A 21,102-nucleotide genomic window follows, 5' to 3' on the forward strand; every position below is an offset into this window, starting at 1 on the left:
ATCTGTCTCTCTGTCTGTCCTCAGGGTGGATGTAGTGATCTGTCTCTCTGTCTGTCCCCCAGGGTGGATGTAGTGATCTGTCTCTCTGTCTGTCCTCAGGGTGGATGTAGTGATCTGTCTCTCTGTCTGTCCCCCAGGGTGGATGTAGTGATCTGTCTCTCTGTCTGTCCTCAGGGTGGATGTAGTGATCTGTCTCTCTGTCTGTCCTCAGGGTGGATGTAGTGATCTGTCTCTCTGTCTGTCCTCCAGGGTGGATGTAGTGATCTGTCTCTCTGTCTGTCCTCCAGGGTGGATGTAGTGATCTGTCTCTCTGTCTGTCCTCCAGGGTGGATGTAGTGATCTGTCTCTCTGTCTGTCCTCAGGGTGGATGTAGTGATCTGTCTCTCTGTCTGTCCTCCAGGGTGGATGTAGTGATCTGTCTCTCTGTCTGTCCCCCAGGGTGGATGTAGTGATCTGTCTCTCTGTCTATCCTCCAGGGTGGATGTAGTGATCTGTCTCTCTGTCTCTCTGTCTGTCCTCCAGGGTGGATGTAGTGATCTGTCTCTCTGTCTGTCCCCCAGGGTGGATGTAGTGATCTGTCTCTCTGTCTGTCCTCCAGGGTGGATGTAGTGATCTGTCTCTCTGTCTGTCCTCAGGGTGGATGTAGTGATCTGTCTCTCTGTCTGTCTCTCTGTCTGTCCTCCAGGGTGGATGTAGTGGTCTGTCTCTCTGTCTGTCCTCCAGGGTGGATGTAGTGATCTGTCTCTCTGTCTGTCCTCCAGGGTGGATGTAGTGATCTGTCTCTCTGTCTGTCCTCCAGGGTGGATGTAGTGATCTGTCTCTCTGTCTGTCCTCAGGGTGGATGTAGTGATCTGTCTCTCTGTCTGTCCTCAGGGTGGATGTAGTGATCTGTCTCTCTGTCTGTCCTCCAGGGTGGATGTAGTGATCTGTCTCTCTGTCTGTCCCCCAGGGTGGATGTATTGACCTGTCTCTCTGTCTCTCTGTCTGTCCCTCAGGGTGGATGTAGTGATCTGTCTCTCTGTCTGTCCTCCAGGGTGGATGTAGTGATCTGTCTCTCTGTCTGTCCTCCAGGGTGGATGTAGTGATCTGTCTCTCTGTCTGTCCTCCAGGGTGGATGTAGTGATCTGTCTCTCTGTCTGTCCTCAGGGTGGATGTAGTGATCTGTCTCTCTGTCTGTCCTCAGGGTGGATGTAGTGATCTGTCTCTCTGTCTGTCCTCCAGGGTGGATGTAGTGATCTGTCTCTCTGTCTGTCCCCCAGGGTGGATGTATTGACCTGTCTCTCTGTCTCTCTGTCTGTCCCTCAGGGTGGATGTAGTGATCTGTCTCTCTGTCTGTCCTCCAGGGTGGATGTAGTGATCTGTCTCTCTGTCTGTCCTCAGGGTGGATGTAGTGATCTGTCTCTCTGTCTGTCCCCCAGGGTGGATGTAGTGATCTGTCTCTCTGTCTGTCCTCAGGGTGGATGTAGTGATCTGTCTCTCTGTCTGTCCCCCAGGGTGGATGTAGTAATCTGTCTCTCTGTCTCTCTGTCTGTCCTCAGGGTGGATGTAGTGATCTGTCTCTCTGTCTGTCCTCCAGGGTGGCTGTAGTGATCTGTCTCTCTGTCTGTCCTCAGGGTGGATGTAGTGATCTGTCTCTCTGTCTGTCCTCCAGGGTGGATGTAGTGATCTGTCTCTCTGTCTGTCCCCCAGGGTGGATTTAGTGATCTGTCTCTCTGTCTGTCCCCCAGGGTGGATGTAGTGATCTGTCTCTGTCTGTCCTCCAGGGTGGATGTAGTGATCTGTCTCTCTGTCTGTCCTCCAGGGTGGATGTAGTGATCTGTCTCTCTGTCTGTCCTCAGGGTGGATGTAGTGATCTGTCTCTCTGTCTGTCCCCCAGGGTGGATGTAGTGATCTGTCTCTCTGTCTGTCCTCAGGGTGGATGTAGTGATCTGTCTCTCTGTCTGTCCCCCAGGGTGGATGTAGTGATCTGTCTCTCTGTCTGTCCTCAGGGTGGATGTAGTGATCTGTCTCTCTGTCTGTCCCCCAGGGTGGATGTAGTGATCTGTCTCTCTGTCTGTCCCCCAGGGTGGATGTAGTGATCTGTCTCTCTGTCTGTCCTCAGGGTGGATATAGTGATCTGTCTCTCTGTCTGTCCCCCAGGGTGGATGTAGTGATCTGTCTCTCTGTCTGTCCTCCAGGGTGGATGTAGTGATCTGTCTCTCTGTCTGTCCTCCAGGGTGGATGTAGTGATCTGTCTCTCTGTCTGTCTCTCTGTCTGTCCTCCAGGGTGGATGTAGTGATCTGTCTCTCTGTCTGTCCTCCAGGGTGGATGTAGTGATCTGTCTCTCTGTCTGTCTGTTCGTCCTCAGGGTGGATGCAGTGATCTGTCTCTCTGTCTGTCCTCCAGGGTGGATGTAGTGATCTGTCTCTCTGTCTGTCCTCCAGGGTGGATGTAGTGATCTGTCTCTCTGTCTCTCTGTCTGTCCTCCAGGGTGGATGTAGTGATCTGTCTCTCTCTGTCTCTCTGTCTGTCCTCAGGGTGGATGTAGTGATCTGTCTCTCTGTCTGTCCTCCAGGGTGGATGTAGTGATCTGTCTCTCTGTCTGTCCCCCAGGGTGGATGTAGTGATCTGTCTCTCTGTCTGTCCCCCAGGGTGGATGTAGTGATCTGTCTCTCTGTCTGTCCTCCAGGGTGGATGTAGTGATCTGTCTCTCTGCCTGTCCTCAGGGTGGATGCAGTGATCTGTCTCTCTGTCTGTCCTCCAGGGTGGATATAGTGATCTGTCTCTCTGTCTGTCCTCCAGGGTGGATGTAGTGATCTGTCTCTCTGTCTGTCCTCCAGGGTGGATATAGTGATCTGTCTCTCTGTCTGTCCTCAGGGTGGATGTAGTGATCTGTCTCTCTGTCTGTCCCCAGGGTGGATGTAGTGATCTGTCTCTCTGTCTGTCCCCCAGGGTGGATGTAGTGATCTGTCTCTCTGTCTGTCCTCAGGGTGGATGTAGTGATCTGTCTCTCTGTCTGTCCTCCAGGGTGGATGTAGTGATCTGTCTGTCTGTCCTCAGGGTGGATGTAGTGATCTGTCTCTCTGTCTGTCCTCAGGGTGGATGTAGTGATCTGTCTCTCTGTCTGTCTCTCTGTCTGTCCTCCAGGGTGGATGCAGTGGTCTGTCTCTCTGTCTGTCCTCCAGGGTGGATGTAGTGATCTGTCTCTCTGTCTGTCCTCCAGGGTGGATGCAGTGATCTGTCTCTCTGTCTGTCCTCCAGGGTGGATGTAGTGATCTGTCTCTCTGTCTGTCCTCAGGGTGGATGTAGTGATCTGTCTCTCTGTCTGTCCTCAGGGTGGATGTAGTGATCTGTCTCTCTGTCTGTCCTCAGGGTGGATGTAGTGATCTGTCTCTCTGTCTGTCCTCCAGGGTGGATGTAGTGATCTGTCTCTCTGTCTGTCCTCCAGGGTGGATGTAGTGATCTGTCTCTCTGTCTGTCCTCCAGGGTGGATGCAGTGATCTGTCTCTCTGTCTGTCTCTCTGTCTGTCCTCCAGGGTGGATGTAGTGATCTGTCTCTCTGTCTGTCCCCCAGGGTGGATGTAGTGATCTGTCTCTCTGTCTGTCCTCAGGGTGGATGTAGTGATCTGTCTCTCTGTCTGTCCTCCAGGGTGGATGTAGTGATCTGTCTCTCTGTCTGTCCTCCAGGGTGGATGTAGTGACCTGTCTCTGTCTGTCCCCCAGGGTGGATGTATTGACCTGTCTCTCTGTCTCTCTGTCTGTCCCCCAGGGTGGATGTAGTGATCTGTCTCTCTGTCTGTCCTCAGGGTGGATGTAGTGATCTGTCTCTCTGTCTGTCCCCCAGGGTGGATGTAGTGATCTGTCTCTCTGTCTCTCTGTCTGTCCTCCAGGGTGGATGTAGTGATCTGTCTCTCTGTCTGTCCTCAGGGTGGATGTAGTGATCTGTCTCTCTGTCTGTCCTCCAAGGTGGATGTAGTGATCTGTCTCTCTGTCTGTCCTCAGGGTGGATGTAGTGATCTGTCTCTCTGTCTGTCCCCCAGGGTGGATGTAGTGATCTGTCTCTCTGTCTGTCCCCCAGGGTGGATGTAGTGATCTGTCTCTCTGTCTCTCTGTCTGTCCTCCAGGGTGGATGTAGTGATCTGTCTCTCTGTCTGTCCTCAGGGTGGATGTAGTGATCTGTCTCTCTGTCTGTCCTCAGGGTGGATGTAGTGATCTGTCTCTCTGTCTGTCCTCAGGGTGGATGTAGTGATCTGTCTCTCTGTCTGTCCTCCAGGGTGGATGTAGTGATCTGTCTCTCTGTCTGTCCCTCAGGGTGGATGTAGTGATCTGTCTCTCTGTCTGTCCTCAGGGTGGATGTAGTGATCTGTCTCTCTGTCTGTCCTCCAGGGTGGATGTAGTGATCTGTCTCTCTGTCTGTCCTCAGGGTGGATGTAGTGATCTGTCTCTCTGTCTGTCCTCAGGGTGGATGTAGTGATCTGTCTCTCTGTCTGTCCCCCAGGGTGGATGTAGTGATCTGTCTCTCTGTCTGTCCTCCAGGGTGGATGTAGTGATCTGTCTCTCTGTCTGTCCTCCAGGGTGGATGTAGTGATCTGTCTCTCTGTCTGTCCTCAGGGTGGATGTAGTGATCTGTCTCTCTGTCTGTCCTCCAGGGTGGATGTAGTGATCTGTCTCTCTGTCTCTCTGTCTGTCCCTCAGGGTGGATGTAGTGATCTGTCTCTCTGTCTGTCCTCCAGGGTGGATGTAGTGATCTGTCTCTCTGTCTGTCCTCAGGGTGGATGTAGTGATCTGTCTCTCTGTCTGTCCTCCAGGGTGGCTGTAGTGATCTGTCTCTCTGTCTGTCCTCAGGGTGGATGTAGTGATCTGTCTCTCTGTCTGTCCTCCAGGGTGGATGTAGTGATCTGTCTCTCTGTCTGTCCTCCAGGGTGGATGTAGTGATCTGTCTCTCTGTCTGTCCTCAGGGTGGATGTAGTGATCTGTCTCTCTGTCTGTCCCCCAGGGTGGATGTAGTGATCTGTCTCTCTGTCTGTCCTCAGGGTGGATGTAGTGATCTGTCTCTCTGTGTCTCTGTCTCTCTGTCCCTCAGGGTGGATGTAGTGATCTGTCTCTCTGTCTGTCCTCAGGGTGGATATAGTGATCTGTCTCTCTGTCTGTCCCCCAGGGTGGATGTAGTGATCTGTCTCTCTGTCTGTCCTCAGGGTGGATATAGTGATCTGTCTCTCTGTCTGTCCCCCAGGGTGGATATAGTGATCTGTCTCTCTGTCTGTCCCCCAGGGTGGATGTAGTGATCTGTCTCTCTGTCTGTCCCTCAGGGTGGATGTAGTGATCTGTCTCTCTGTCTGTCCTCAGGGTGGATGTAGTGATCTGTCTCTCTGTCTGTCCCCCAGGGTGGATGTAGTGATCTGTCTCTCTGTCTGTCCCCCAGGGTGGATGTAGTGTTCTGTCTCTCTGTCTGTCCTCCAGGGTGGATGTAGTGATCTGTCTCTCTGTCTGTCCTCCAGGGTGGATGTAGTGATCTGTCTCTCTGTCTGTCTCTCTGTCTGTCCTCCAGGGTGGATGTAGTGATCTGTCTCTCTGTCTGTCCTCCAGGGTGGATGTAGTGATCTGTCTCTCTGTCTGTCTGTTCGTCCTCAGGGTGGATGCAGTGATCTGTCTCTCTGTCTGTCCTCAGGGTGGATGTAGTGATCTGTCTCTCTGTCTGTCCTCAGGGTGGATGCAGTGATCTGTCTCTCTGTCTGTCCTCCAGGGTGGATGTAGTGATCTGTCTCTCTGTCTGTCCTCAGGGTGGATGTAGTGATCTGTCTCTCTGTCTGTCCTCCAGGGTGGATGTAGTGATCTGTCTCTCTGTCTGTCCTCAGGGTGGATGCAGTGATCTGTCTCTCTGTCTGTCCTCCAGGGTGGATGTAGTGATCTGTCTCTCTGTCTGTCCTCAGGGTGGATGTAGTGATCTGTCTCTCTGTCTGTCCTCAGGGTGGATGTAGTGATCTGTCTCTCTGTCTGTCCTCAGGGTGGATGTAGTGATCTGTCTCTCTGTCTGTCCTCAGGGTGGATGTAGTGATCTGTCTCTCTGTCTGTCCTCCAGGGTGGATGTAGTGATCTGTCTCTCTGTCTCTCTGTCTGTCCTCAGGGTGGATGTAGTGATCTGTCTCTCTGTCTGTCCCCCAGGGTGGATGTAGTGATCTGTCTCTCTGTCTCTCTGTCTGTCCTCCAGGGTGGATGTAGTGATCTGTCTCTCTGTCTGTCCTCCAGGGTGGATGTAGTGATCTGTCTCTCTGTCTCTCTGTCTGTCCTCCAGGGTGGATGTAGTGATCTGTCTCTCTGTCTGTCCTCCAGGGTGGATGTAGTGATCTGTCTCTCTGTCTGTCCTCAGGGTGGATGTAGTGATCTGTCTCTCTGTCTGTCCTCCAGGGTGGATGTAGTGATCTGTCTCTCTGTCTGTCTCCCAGGGTGGATGTAGTGATCTGTCTCTCTGTCTGTCCCCCAGGGTGGATGTAGTGATCTGTCTCTCTGTCTGTCCTCAGGGTGGATGTAGTGATCTGTCTCTCTGTCTGTCCTCAGGGTGGATGTAGTGATCTGTCTCTCTGTCTGTCCCTCAGGGTGGATGTAGTGATCTGTCTCTCTGTCTGTCCCTCAGGGTGGATGTAGTGATCTGTCTCTCTGTCTGTCCTCAGGGTGGATGTAGTGATCTGTCTCTCTGTCTGTCCTCCAGGGTGGATGTAGTGATCTGTCTCTCTGTCTGTCCTCCAGGGTGGATGTAGTGATCTGTCTCTCTGTCTGTCCTTCAGGGTGGATGTAGTGATCTGTCTCTCTGTCTGTCCTCCAGGGTGGATGTAGTGATCTGTCTCTCTGTCTGTCCCTCAGGGTGGATGTAGTGATCTGTCTCTCTGTCTGTCCCCCAGGGTGGATGTAGTGATCTGTCTCTCTGTCTGTCCTCAGGGTGGATGTAGTGATCTGTCTCTCTGTTTGTCTCTCTGTCTGTCCTCAGGGTGGATGTAGTGATCTGTCTCTCTGTCTGTCCTCAGGGTGGATGTAGTGATCTGTCTCTCTGTTTGTCTCTCTGTCTGTCCTCAGGGTGGATGTAGTGATCTGTCTCTCTGTCTGTCCTCCAGGGTGGACGTAGTGATCTGTCTCTCTGTCTGTCCTCCAGGGTGGATGTAGTGATCTGTCTCTCTGTCTGTCCCCCAGGGTGGATGTAGTGATCTGTCTCTCTGTCTGTCCCTCAGGGTGGATGTAGTGATCTGTCTCTCTGTCTGTCCTCCAGGGTGGATGTAGTGATCTGTCTCTCTGTCTGTCCCCCAGGGTGGATGTAGTGATCTGTCTCTCTGTTTGTCTCTCTGTCTGTCCTCAGGGTGGATGTAGTGATCTGTCTCTCTGTCTGTCCTCCAGGGTGGACGTAGTGATCTGTCTCTCTGTCTGTCCTCCAGGGTGGATGTAGTGATCTGTCTCTCTGTCTGTCCTCCAGGGTGGACGTAGTGATCTGTCTCTCTGTCTGTCCCTCAGGGTGGATGTAGTGATCTGTCTCTCTGTCTGTCCCCCAGGGTGGATGTAGTGTTCTGTCTCTCTGTCTCTCTGTCTGTCCCTCAGGGTGGATGTAGTGATCTGTCTCTCTGTCTGTCCTCAGGGTGGATGTAGTGATCTGTCTCTCTGTCTGTCCCTCAGGGTGGATGTAGTGATCTGTCTCTCTGTCTGTCCCCAGGGTGGATGTAGTGATCTGTCTCTCTGTCTGTCCTCCAGGGTGGATGTAGTGATCTGTCTCTCTGTCTGTCCTCCAGGGTGGATGTAGTGATCTGTCTCTCTGTCTGTCCTCCAGGGTGGATGTAGTGATCTGTCTCTCTGTCTGTCCTCAGGGTGGATGTAGTGATCTGTCTCTCTGTCTGTCCTCCAGGGTGGACGTAGTGATCTGTCTCTCTGTCTGTCCCTCAGGGTGGATGTAGTGATCTGTCTCTCTGTCTGTCCTCCAGGGTGGATGTAGTGATCTGTCTCTCTGTCTGTCCTCCAGGGTGGATGTAGTGATCTGTCTCTCTGTCTGTCCCCCAGGGTGGATGTAGTGATCTGTCTGTCTGTCTCTCTGTCTGTCCTCCAGGGTGGATGTAGTGATCTGTCTCTCTGTCTGTCCTCAGGGTGGATGTAGTGATCTGTCTCTCTGTCTGTCCTACAGGGTGGATGTAGTGATCTGTCTCTCTGTCTGTCCTCAGGGTCGATATAGTGATCTGTCTCTCTGTCTGTCCTCAGGGTGGATGTAGTGATCTGTCTCTCTGTCTGTCCTCAGGGTGGATGTAGTGATCTGTCTCTCTGTCTGTCTCTCTGTCTGTCCTCCAGGGTGGATATAGTGATCTGTCTCTCTGTCTGTCCTCAGGGTGGATGTAGTGATCTGTCTCTCTGTCTGTCCTCAGGGTGGATGTAGTGATCTGTCTCTCTGTCTGTCTCTCTGTCTGTCCTCCAGGGTGGATGTAGTGATCTGTCTCTCTCTCTGTCTCTCTGTCTGTCCTCAGGGTGGATGTAGTGATCTGTCTCTCTGTCTGTCCTCAGGGTGGATGTAGTGATCTGTCTCTCTGTCTGTCCCTCAGGGTGGATGTAGTGATCTGTCTCTCTGTCTGTCCTCAGGGTGGATGTAGTGATCTGTCTCTCTGTCTGTCCTCCAGGGTGGATGTAGTGATCTGTCTCTCTGTCTGTCCCTCAGGGTGGATGTAGTGATCTGTCTCTCTGTCTGTCCTCCAGGGTGGCTGTAGTGATCTGTCTCTCTGTCTGTCCTCAGGGTGGATGTAGTGATCTGTCTCTCTGTCTGTCCCCCAGGGTGGATGTAGTGATCTGTCTCTGTCTGTCCCTCAGGGTGGCTGTAGTGATCTGTCTCTCTGTCTGTCCTCAGGGTGGATGTAGTGATCTGTCTCTCTGTCTCTGTCCTCAGGGTGGATGTAGTGATCTGTCTCTCTCTCTGTCTCTCTGTCTGTCCTCAGGGTGGATGTAGTGATCTGTCTCTCTGTCTGTCCTCAGGGTGGATGTAGTGATCTGTCTCTCTGTCTGTCCTCAGGGTGGATGTAGTGATCTGTCTCTCTGTCTGTCCTCAGGGTGGATGTAGTGATCTGTCTCTCTGTCTGTCCTCAGGGTGGATGTAGTGATCTGTCTCTCTGTCTGTCCTCAGGGTGGATGTAGTGATCTGTCTCTCTGTCTTTCCTCCAGGGTGGATGTAGTGATCTGTCTCTCTGTCTCTCTGTCTGTCCTCAGGGTGGATGTAGTGATCTGTCTCTCTGTCTGTCCTCCAGGGTGGATGTAGTGATCTGTCTCTCTGTCTGTCCTCCAGGGTGGATGTAGTGATCTGTCTCTCTGTCTGTCCCCCAGGGTGGATGTAGTGATCTGTCTCTCTGTCTGTCCCCCAGGGTGGATGTAGTGATCTGTCTCTCTGTCTGTCCTCAGGGTGGATGTAGTGATCTGTCTCTCTGTCTGTCCTCCAGGGTGGATGTAGTGATCTGTCTCTCTCTGTCTCTCTGTCTGTCCTCCAGGGTGGATGTAGTGATCTGTCTCTCTGTCTGTCCTCCAGGGTGGATGTAGTGATCTGTCTCTCTGTCTGTCCTCAGGGTGGATGTAGTGATCTGTCTCTCTCTCTGTCCCCCAGGGTGGATGTAGTGACCTGTCTCTCTGTCTCTTTGTCTGTCCCCCAGGGTGGATGTAGTGATCTGTCTCTCTGTCTGTCCCCCAGGGTGGATGTAGTGACCTGTCTCTCTGTCTCTCTGTCTGTCCCCCAGGGTGGATGTAGTGATCTGTCTCCCTGTCTGTCCTCGGGGTGGATGTAGTGATCTGTCTCTCTGTCTCTCTGTCTGTCCTCCAGGGTGGATGTAGTGATCTGTCTCTCTGTCTGTCCTCAGGGTGGATGTAGTGATCTGTCTCTCTGTCTGTCCCCCAGGGTGGATGTAGTGATCTGTCTCTCTGTCTGTCCTCCAGGGTGGATGTAGTGATCTGTCTCTCTGTCTGTCCTCCAGGGTGGATGTAGTGATCTGTCTCTCTGTCTGTCCTCAGGGTGGATGTAGTGATCTGTCTCTCTGTCTGTCCTCAGGGTGGATGTAGTGATCTGTCTCTCTGTCTGTCCTCCAGGGTGGATGTAGTGATCTGTCTCTCTGTCTGTCCTCCAGGGTGGATGTAGTGATCTGTCTCTCTGTCTGTCCTCCAGGGTGGATGTAGTGATCTGTCTCTCTGTCTGTCCCCCAGGGTGGATGTAGTGATCTGTCTCTCTGTCTGTCCTCAGGGTGGATGTAGTGATCTGTCTCTCTGTCTGTCCTCCAGGGTGGATGTAGTGATCTGTCTCTCTGTCTGTCCTCCAGGGTGGATGTAGTGATCTGTCTCTCTGTCTCTCTGTGTCTCTGTCTGTCCTCCAGGGTGGATGTAGTGATCTGTCTCAGTACCACAGTGAGGAACGACACTCTGCAGGACGTCAAGGAGCAGCGCGTCTCTCTCAAGTGTCGGAAACAACTCAGAGTAGAGGAGCTGGAGATGGTGAGAGTTACTCCTCTGTTACAACTCAGAGTAGAGGAGCTGCAGATGGGGAGAGTTACTCCTCTGTTACAACTCAGAGTAGAGGAGCTGGAGAAGGTTGAGAGTTACTCCTCTGTTACAACTCAGAGTAGAGGACCTGGAGATGGGGAGACTTACTCCTCTGTTACAACTCAGAGTAGAGGAGCTGGAGATGGGGAGAGTTACTCCTCTGTTACAACTCAGAGTAGAGGACCTGGAGATGGGGAGACTTACTCCTCTGTTACAACTCAGAGTAGAGGAGCTGGAGATGGTGAGAGTTACTCCTCTGTTACAACTCAGAGTAGAGGACCTGGAGATGGGGAGAGTTACTCCTCTGTTACAACTCAGAGTAGAGGAGCTGGAGATGGGGAGAGTTACTCCTCTGTTACAACTCAGAGTAGAGGAGCTGGAGATGGGGAGAGTAACTCTTCTGTTACAACTCAGAGTAGAGGACCTGGAGATGGGGAGAGTTACTCCTCTGTTACAACTCAGAGTAGAGGAGCTGGAGATGGGGAGAGTTACTCCTCTGTTACAACTCAGAGTAGAGGAACTGGAGATGGGGAGAGTTACTCCTCTGTTACAACTCAGAGTAGAGGACCTGGAGATGGGGAGAGTTACACCTCAGAGTAGAGGACCTGGAGATGGGGAGAGTTACTCCTCTGTTACAACTCAGAGTAGAGGAGCTGGAGATGGTGAGAGTTACTCCTCTGTTACAACTCAGAGTAGTGGACCTGGAGATGGGGAGAGTTACTCCTCTGTTACAACTCAGAGTAGAGGAGCTGGAGATGGGGTGAGTTACTCCTCTGTTACAACTCAGAGTAGAGGAGCTGGAGATGGGGAGAGTTACTCCTCTGTTACAACTCAGAGTAGAGGAGCTGGAGATGGTGAGAGTTACTCCTCTGTTACAACTCAGAGTAGAGGACCTGGAGATGGGGAGAGTTACTCCTCTGTTACAACTCAGAGTAGAGGACCTGGAGATGGGGAGAGTTACAACTCAGAGTAGACGACCTGGAGATGGTGAGAGTTACTCCTCTGTTACAACTCAGAGTAGAGGAGCTGGAGATGGGGAGAGTTACTCCTCTGTTACAACTCAGAGTAGAGGACCTGGAGATGGGGAGAGTTACTCCTCTGTTACAACTCAGAGTAGAGGACCTGGAGATGGTGAGAGTTACTCCTCTGTTACAACTCAGAGTAGAGGAGCTGGAGATGGGGAGAGTTACAACTCAGAGTAGAGGACCTGGAGATGGTGAGAGTTACTCCTCTGTTACAACTCAGAGTAGAGGACCTGGAGATGGGGAGAGTTACAACTCAGAGTAGAGGACCTGGAGATGGGGAGAGTTACAACTCAGAGTAGAGGACCTGGAGATGGTGAGAGTTACTCCTCTGTTACAACTCAGAGTAGAGGACCTGGAGATGGTGAGAGTTACTCCTCTGTTATAACTCAGAGTAGAGGAGCTGGAGATGGTGAGAGTTACTCCTCTGTTACAACTCAGAGTAGAGGACCTGGAGATGGGGAGACTTACTCCTCTGTTACAACTCAGAGTAGAGGAGCTGGAGATGGGGAGAGTTACTCCTCTGTTACAACTCAGAGTAGAGGACCTGGAGATGGTGAGAGTTACTCCTCTGTTACAATTCAGAGTAGAGGACCTGGAGATGGGGAGACTTACTCCTCTGTTACAACTCAGAGTAGAGGACCTGGAGATGGTGAGAGTTACTCCTCTGTTACAACTCAGAGTAGAGGAGCTGGAGATGGGGAGACTTACTCCTCTGTTACAACTCAGAGTAGAGGACCTGGAGATGGTGAGAGTTACTCCTCTGTTACAACTCAGAGTAGAGGACCTGGAGATGGGGAGACTTACTCCTCTGTTACAACTCAGAGTAGAGGAGCTGGAGATGGGGAGAGTTACAACCCAGAGTAGAGGAGCTGGAGATGGTGAGAGTTACTCCTCTGTTACAACTCAGAGTAGAGGACCTGGAGATGGTGAGTTACTCCTCTGTTACAACTCAGAGTAGAGGACCTGGAGATGGGGAGAGTTACTCCTCTGTTACAACTCAGAGTAGAGGAGCTGGAGATCGGGAGAGTTACTGCTCTGTCTGGTATTTGTTTACCTGCTTTTGGTTGTGCAATGCTCCCCTGGTCAGCTACTTGGCCCTGTGGAGTCCTTATTAGGCCTGACCAAGCTGTTGGACAGTCTTTAACTCATTTGTCAGCTCAAGCCATCTCTGGTGACCGTCCTGCCAGGTTAGCTGCAGGGAACCAGTCACCTGTCAGCTCCATCTCTGGTGACCGTCCTGCCAGGTTAGCTGCAGGGAACCAGTCATCTGTCAGCCATCTCTGGTGACCGTCCTGCCAGGTTAGCTGTAGGGAACCAGTCATCTGTCAGCTCCATCTCTGGTGACCGTCCTGCCAGGTTAGCTGCAGGGAACCAGTCATCTGTCAGCTCCATCTCTGGTGACCGTCCTGCCAGGTTAGCTGCAGAGAACCAGTCATCTGTCAGCTCCATCTCTGGTGACTGTCCTGCCAGGTTAGCTGCAGGGAACCAGTCATCTGTCAGCTCCATCTCTGGTGACCGTCCTGCCAGGTTAGCTGCAGGGAACCAGTCATCTGTCAGCTCCATCTCTGGTGACCGTCCTGCCAGGTTAGCTGCAGGGAACCAGTCATCTGTCAGCTCCATCTCTGGTGACCGTCCTGCCAGGTTAGCTGCAGGGAACCAGTCATCGGTCAGCCATCTCTGGTGACCGTCCTGCCAGGTTAGCTGCAGAGAACCAGTCATGTGTCAGCTCCATCTCTGGTGACCGTCCTGACAGTTTAGCTGCAGGGAACCAGTCATCTGTCAGCTCCATCTCTGGTGACCGTCCTGCCAGGTTAGCTGCAGGGAACCAGTCATCTGTCAGCTCCATCTCTGGTGACCGTCCTGCCAGGTTAGCTGCAGGGAACCAGTCATGTGTCAGCTCCATCTCTGGTGACCGTCCTGCCAGGTTAGCTGCAGGGAACCAGTCATCTGTCAGCTCCATCTCTGGTGACCGTCCTGCCAGGTTAGCTGCAGAGAACCAGTCACCTGTCAGCTCCATCTCTGGTGACCGTCCTGCCAGGTTAGCTGCAGGGAACCAGTCATCTGTCAGCTCCATCTCTGGTGACCGTCCTGCCAGGTTAGCTGCAGGGAACCAGTCATCTGTCAGCTCCATCTCTGGTGACCGTCCTGCCAGGTTAGCTGCAGAGAACCAGTCATGTGTCAGCTCCATCTCTGGTGACCGTCCTGCCAGGTTAGCTGCAGGGAACCAGTCATCTGTCAGCTCCAGCCATCTCTGGTGACCGTCCTGCCAGGTTAGCTGCAGGGAACCAGTCATCTGTCAGCTCCATCTCTGGTGACCGTCCTGCCAGGTTAGCTGCAGGGAACCAGTCATCTGTCAGCTCCATCTCTGGTGACCGTCCTGCCAGGTTAGCTGCAGGGAACCAGTCATCTGTCAGCTCCATCTCTGGTCACCGTCCTGCCAGGTTAGCTGCAGGGAACCAGTCATGTGTCAGCTCCATCTCTGGTGACCGTCCTGCCAGGTTAGCTGCAGGGAACCAGTCATGTGTCAGCTCCATCTCTGGTGACCGTCCTGCCAGGTTAGCTGCAGAGAACCAGTCACCTGTCAGCTCCATCTCTGGTGACCGTCCTGCCAGGTTAGCTGCAGGGAACCAGTCATGTGTCAGCTCCATCTCTGGTGACCGTCCTGCCAGGTTAACTGCAGGGAACCAGTCATGTGTCAGCTCCATCTCTGGTGACCGTCCTGCCAGGTTAGCTGCAGGGAACCAGTCATCTGTCAGCTCCATCTCTGGTGACCGTCCTGCCAGGTTAGCTGCAGGGAACCAGTCATCTGTCAGCTCCACCTCTGGTGACCGTCCTGCCAGGTTAGCTGCAGGGACCCAGTCATCTGTCAGCTCCATCTCTGGTGACCGTCCTGCCAGGTTAGCTGCAGAGAACCAGTCATCTGTCAGCTCCATCTCTGGTGACCGTCCTGCCAGGTTAGCTGCAGGGAACCAGTCATCTGTCAGCCATCTCTGGTGACCGTCCTGCCAGGTTAGCTGCAGGGAACCAGTCATCTGTCAGCTCCATCTCTGGTGACCGTCCTGCCAGGTTAGCTGCAGGGAACCAGGAGACCATTATAACACAGCATTAGCAGGACAGACATGTCGTCCTATTTGGTAAATATTCATTGTCAAATATTCATATCAAACAAATTAGGTAAATACATCCTTTTTCTCCTCTCATTTCTCCTCCTTTCTCTCTCCTCCTCTCCTCCCTCCTCTCCTCTCATTTCTCTCTCCTCCCTCCTCTCCTCTCCTTTCTCTCTCCTGTCCTCCCTCCTCTCCTCCTTCCTCTCCCCCCCCCCCCTCTCTTCCCTCCTCTCCTCCCCCCTCCCTCCTCTCCTCCCTCCTCTCCTCTCTCTCCTCCTCTCCTCCCTCCTTTCTCCTCTCTCCTCCTGCCTCTCCTCTCCTTTTTCTCTCCTCTCTCCTCTCCTCCCTTCTCTCTCCCTCCTCCTCTCTCCTGTCCTTTCTCCCTCCTCCTTCATCCTCTCCTCCATCCTCTCCTCCCTTCTCTCTCCCTCCTCCCTCCTCCTCCCTCCTCTCCTCCCTCCTCTCCTTTTTCTCTCCTCTCCTCTCTCCCTCCTCCCTCCTTCTCCCTCCTCTCCTCCCTCCTCTCTCCTCTCCTCCTCTCTCCTCCCTCCCTCCTCTCTCCCTCCTCCTCTCGTCCTCTCCTCCCTCCTCTCCTCTCCTTTCTCTCCCCTGTCCTCTCCTCCTCTCTTCTCTCTCTGCAGTCAGAGGACATTCGTCTGGAACCTGAGTTGTATGAGGTGTGTAAGACGGACATCGGGAGGCTCTGCTCCAACGTGGTGTTCGGTAACGCTCAGATGATGGAGTGTTTAAAGGAGAGGAAGAAGCAGCTGTCTCAGCAGTGTCACCAGAGGGTGTTTCAACGACAGGAAGGAGAGATGCTGGATCCAGAACTGGACTACCAACTCATGAGGGTCTGCAAGCAGATGATAAAGGTGAGGAGGGACACCGCCGTGTGACTGTGGTGAGGGGGGACGCTGCCGCGTGACCGTGGTGATGGGGGACACCGCCGTGTGACCGTGGTGAGGGGGACGCCGCCGTGTGACTGTGGTAATGGGGACACCGCCGCGTGACCGTGGTGATGGGGACCGTGTGACTGTGGTGAGGGGGACACCGCCGTGTGACTGTGGTAATGGGGACACCGCCGCGTGACCGTGGTAATGGGGACACCGCCGCGTGACCGTGGTGATGGGGACCGTGTGACTGTGGTGAGGGGGGACACCGCCGTGTGACTGTGGTATTGGGGACACCGCCGCGTGACTGTGGTGATGGGGACCGTGTGACTGTGGTGAGGGGGGACACCGCCGTGTGACTGTGGTATTGGGGACACCGCCGCGTGACCGTGGTGATGGGGACCGTGTGACTGTGGTGAGGGGGGACACCGCCGTGTGACTGTGGTATTGGGGACACCGCCGCGTGACCGTGGTGATGGGGACCGTGTGACTGTGGTGAGGGGGGACACCGCCGTGTGACTGTGGTATTGGGGACACCGCCGCGTGACTGTGGTGATGGGGACCGTGTGACTGTGGTGAGGGGGACCGTGTGACTGTGGTGAGGGGGACACCGCGTGACTGTGGTGAGGGGGACACCGCCGTGTGACTGTGGTGAGGGGGGACACCGCCGTGTGACTGTGGTGAGGGGGGACGCCGCCGTGTGACTGTGGTGAGGGGGGACACCGCCGTGTGACTGTGGTGAGGGGGGACGCCGCCGTGTGACTGTGGTGAGGGGGACGTCGCCGCGTGAATGTGGTGAGGGGGGACGTCGCCGCGTGACTGTGGTGAGGGGGACACCGCCGTGTGACTGTGGTGAGGGGGACACCGCCGTGTGACTGTGGTGAGGGGGACACCGCCGTGTGACTGTGGTGAGGGGGGACGCCGCCGTGTGACTGTGGTGAGGGGGACGTCGCCGCGTGAATGTGGTGAGGGGGGACGCCGCCGTGTGACTGTGGTGAGGGGGACGTCGCCGCGTGAATGTGGTGAGGGGGGGCACCGCCGTGTGACTGTGGTGAGGGGGACGTCGCCGCGTGACTGTGGTGAGGGGGGACACCGCCGCGTGACTGTGGAGAGGGGGGACACCGCCGTGTAACTGTGGAGAGGGGGACACCGCCGTGTGACTGTGAAGAGGGGGGACACCGCCGTGTGACCGTGGTGAGAGGGACATCGCCGTGTGACTGTGGTGAGGGGGGACGCCGCCGTGTGACTGTGGAGAGGGGGGACGCCACCGTGTGACTGTGGTGAGGGGACACTGCCGTGTGACTGTGGTGAGGGGGGATGCCGCCGTGTGACCGTGGTGAGGGGGACACCGCCGTGTGACTGTGGTGAGGGGGACGCCGCCGTGTGACTGTGGAGAGGGGGGACACCGCCGTGTGACTGTGGTGAGGGGGGACACCGCCGTGTGACTGTGGAGAGGGGGGACACCGCCGTGTGACTGTGGAGAGGGGGACACCGCCGTGTGACTGTGGAGAGGGGGACGTCGCCGTGTGACTGTGGAGAGGGGGGACACCGACGTGTGACTGTGGAGAGGGGGGACACCGACGTGTGACTGTGGAGAGGGGGGACACCGACGTGTGACTGTGGAGAGGGGGGACACCGACGTGTGACTGTGGAGAGGGGGGACACCGCCGTGTGACTGTGGAGAGGGGGACGTCGCCGTGTGACTGTGGAGAGGGGGGACACCGCCGTGTGACTGTGGTGAGGGGGGACACCGCCGTGTGACTGTGGAGAGGGGGGACACCGCCGTGTGACTGTGGAGAGGGGGGACACCGCCGTGTGACTGTGGAGAGGGGGACGTCGCCGAGTGACTGTGGAGAGGGGGGACACCGCCGTGTGACTGTGGAGAGGGGGACGTCGCCGTGTGACTGTGGAGAGGGGGGACACCGCCGTGTGACTGTGGAGAGGGGGACGTCGCCGTGTGACTGTGGAGAGGGGGACGTCGCCGTGTGACTGTGGAGAGGGGGGACACCGCCGTGTGACTGTGGAGAGGGGGACGTCGCCGTGTGACTGTGGAGAGGGGGACACCGCCGTGTGACTGTGGAGAGGGGGACACCGCCGTGTGACTGTGAAGAGGGGGGACACCGCCGTGTGACTGTGGTGAGGGGGACACCGCCGTGTGACCGTGGTGAGGGGGACACCGCCGTGTGACCGTGGTGAGGGGGGACACCGCCGTGTGACCGTGGTGAGGGGGGACACCGCCGTGTGACTGTGGTGAGGGGGGACACCGCCGTGTGACTGTGGTGAGGGGGGACACCGCCGTGTGACCGTGGTGAGGGGGGACACCGCCGTGTGACTGTGGTGAGGGGGGACACCGCCGTGTGACTGTGGTGAGGGGACCGTGTGACCGTGGTGAGGGGGGACACCGCCGTGTGACTGTGGTGAGGGGACCGTGTGACTGTGGTGAGGGGGGACACCGCCGTGTGACCGTGGTGAGGGGGGACACCGCCGTGTGACTGTGGTGAGGGGGGACGTCGCCGTGTGACTGTGGAGAGGGGGACGTCGCCGTGTGACTGTGGTGAGGGGGGACACCGCCGTGTGACTGTGGTGAGGGGGGACACCGACGTGTGACTGTGGAGAGGGGGGACACCGCCGTGTGACTGTGGAGAGGGGGACGCCGCCGTGTGACCGTGGTGAGGGGGGACACCGCCGTGTGACCGTGGTGAGGGGGGGCACCGCCGTGTGACTGTGGTGAGGGGGGGCACCGCCGTGTGACTGTGGTGAGGGGGACGTCGCCGCGTGACTGTGGTGAGGGGGGACACCGCCGTGTGACTGTGGAGAGGGGGGACACCGCCGTGTGACTGTGGAGAGGGGGACACCGCCGTGTGACTGTGGAGAGGGGGGACACCGCCGTGTGACCGTGGTGAGAGGGACATCGCCGTGTGACTGTGGTGAGGGGGGACGCCGCCGTGTGACTGTGGAGAGGGGGGATGCCGCCGTGTGACCGTGGTGAGGGGGACACCGCCGTGTGACTGTGGTGAGGGGGACGCCGCCGTGTGACTGTGGAGAGGGGGGACACCGCCGTGTGACTGTGGTGAGGGGGGACGTCGCCGTGTGACTGTGGAGAGGGGGGACACCGCCGTGTGACTGTGGAGAGGGGGACGTCGCCGTGTGACTGTGGAGAGGGGGGACACCGACGTGTGACTGTGGAGAGGGGGGACACCGACGTGTGACTGTGGAGAGGGGGACGTCGCCGTGTGACTGTGGAGAGGGGGGACACCGACGTGTGACTGTGGAGAGGGGGGACACCGACGTGTGACTGTGGAGAGGGGGGACACCGACGTGTGACTGTGGAGAGGGGGACGTCGCCGTGTGACTGTGGAGAGGGGGGACACCGCCGTGTGACTGTGGTGAGGGGGGACACCGCCGTGTGACTGTGGAGAGGGGGGACACCGCCGTGTGACTGTGGAGAGGGGGGACACCGCCGTGTGACTGTGGAGAGGGGGACGTCGCCGTGTGACTGTGGAGAGGGGGGACACCGCCGTGTGACTGTGGAGAGGGGGACGTCGCCGTGTGACTGTGGAGAGGGGGGACACCGCCGTGTGACTGTGGAGAGGGGGACGTCGCCGTGTGACTGTGGAGAGGGGGACGTCGCCGTGTGACTGTGGAGAGGGGGGACACCGCCGTGTGACTGTGGAGAGGGGGACGTCTCCGTGTGACTGTGGAGAGGGGGACACCGCCGCGTGACTGTGGAGAGGGGGACACCGCCGTGTGACTGTGGAGAGGGGGGACACCGCCGTGTGACTGTGGTGAGTTGGACACCGCCGTGTGACCGTGGTGAGGGGGACACCGCCGTGTGACTGTGGTGAGGGGGGACACCGCCGTGTGACCGTGGTGAGGGGGGACACCGCCGTGTGACCGTGGTGAGGGGGGACACCGCCGTGTGACTGTGGTGAGGGGGGACACCGCCGTGTGACCGTGGTGAGGGGGGACACCGCCGTGTGACCGTGGTGAGGGGGGACACCGCCGTGTGACCGTGGTGAGGGGGGACACCGCCGTGTGACTGTGGTGAGGGGGGACACCGCCGTGTGACTGTGGTGAGGGGGGACACCGCCGTGTGACTGTGGTGAGGGGGGACACCGCCGTGTGACCGTGGTGAGGGGGGACACCGCCGTGTGACCGTGGTGAGGGGGGACACCGCCGTGTGACTGTGGTGAGGGGGGACACCGCCGTGTGACCGTGGTGAGGGGGGACACCGCCGTGTGACCGTGGTGAGGGGGGACACCGCCGTGTGACTGTGGTGAGGGGGGACACCGCCGTGTGACTGTGGTGAGGGGGGACACCGCCGTGTGACTGTGGTGAGGGGGGACACCGCCGTGTGACTGTGGTGAGGGGGGACACCGCCGTGTGACTGTGGTGAGGGGGGACACCGCCGTGTGACCGTGGTGAGGGGGGACGCCGCCGTGTGAATGTGGTGAGGGGGGGACACCGCCGTGTGACTGTGGTGAGGGGGGACACCGCCGTGTGACTGTGGTGAGGGGACCGTGTGACCGTGGTGAGGGGGGACACCGCCGTGTGACTGTGGTGAGGGGACCGTGTGACTGTGGTGAGGGGACCGTGTGACTGTGGTGAGGGGGGACACCGCCGTGTGACCGTGGTGAGGGGGGACACCGCCGTGTGACTGTGGTGAGGGGGGACGTCGCCGTGTGACTGTGGAGAGGGGGACGTCGCCGTGTGACTGTGGTGAGGGGGGACACCGCCGTGTGACTGTGGTGAGGGGGGACACCGACGTGTGACTGTGGAGAGGGGGGACACCGCCGTGTGACTGTGGAGAGGGGGACGCCGCCGTGTGACTGTGGTGAGGGGAGACACCGCCGTGTGACCGTGGTGAGGGGGGACGCCGCCGTGTGACTGTGGTGAGGGGGGGACACCGCCGTGTGACTGTGGTGAGGGGGGACACCGCCGTGTGACTGTGGTGAGGGGGGACACCGCCGTGTGACTGTGGTGAGGGGGGACACCGCCGTGTGACCGTGGTGAGGGGGGACACCGCCGTGTGACTGTGGTGAGGGGGGACACCGCCGTGTGACTGTGGTGAGGGGGGACACCGCCGTGTGACCGTGGTGAGGGGGGACGCCGCCGTGTGACTGTGGTGAGGGGGGACACCGCCGTGTGACTGTGGTGAGGGGACCGTGTGACCGTGGTGAGGGGGGACACCGCCGTGTGACTGTGGTGAGGGGACCGTGTGACTGTGGTGAGGGGACCGTGTGACTGTGGTGAGGGGACCGTGTGACTGTGGTGAGGGGGGACGCCGCCGTGTGACTGTGGTGAGGGGGGACACCGCCGTGTGACTGTGGTGAGGGGACCGTGTGACCGTGGTGAGGGGGGACACCGCCGTGTGACTGTGGTGAGGGGACCGTGTGACTGTGGTGAGGGGACCGTGTGACTGTGGTGAGGGGACCGTGTGACTGTGGTGAGGGGGGACGCCGCCGTGTGACCGTGGTGAGGGGGGACGCCGCCGTGTGACTGTGGTGAGGGGGGACACCGCCGTGTGACTGTGGTGAGGGGGGACACCGTCGTGTGACTGTGGTGAGGGG

General features: G+C 57.1%; 1 protein-coding gene across 2 annotated transcripts in view; it reads left to right on the forward strand.

The window, feature by feature from the left end:
• LOC129834787 (Golgi apparatus protein 1-like) overlaps positions 1 to 21,102 on the forward strand; it is a 202,136-nt gene that overhangs the window by 146,987 nt on the left and 34,047 nt on the right. For both annotated transcript variants that reach the window (XM_055900062.1, XM_055900061.1), the window contains exons 17-18: positions 10,345 to 10,462; positions 15,284 to 15,514. In XM_055900062.1, coding sequence (XP_055756037.1) covers positions 10,345 to 10,462; positions 15,284 to 15,514 — 349 coding nt within the window. The remainder of the gene's footprint in view (positions 1 to 10,344; positions 10,463 to 15,283; positions 15,515 to 21,102) is intronic.

The sequence above is a fragment of the Salvelinus fontinalis genome, chromosome 35, assembly GCF_029448725.1.
Source record: "Salvelinus fontinalis isolate EN_2023a chromosome 35, ASM2944872v1, whole genome shotgun sequence".
Classification (NCBI taxonomy): domain Eukaryota; kingdom Metazoa; phylum Chordata; class Actinopteri; order Salmoniformes; family Salmonidae; genus Salvelinus; species Salvelinus fontinalis.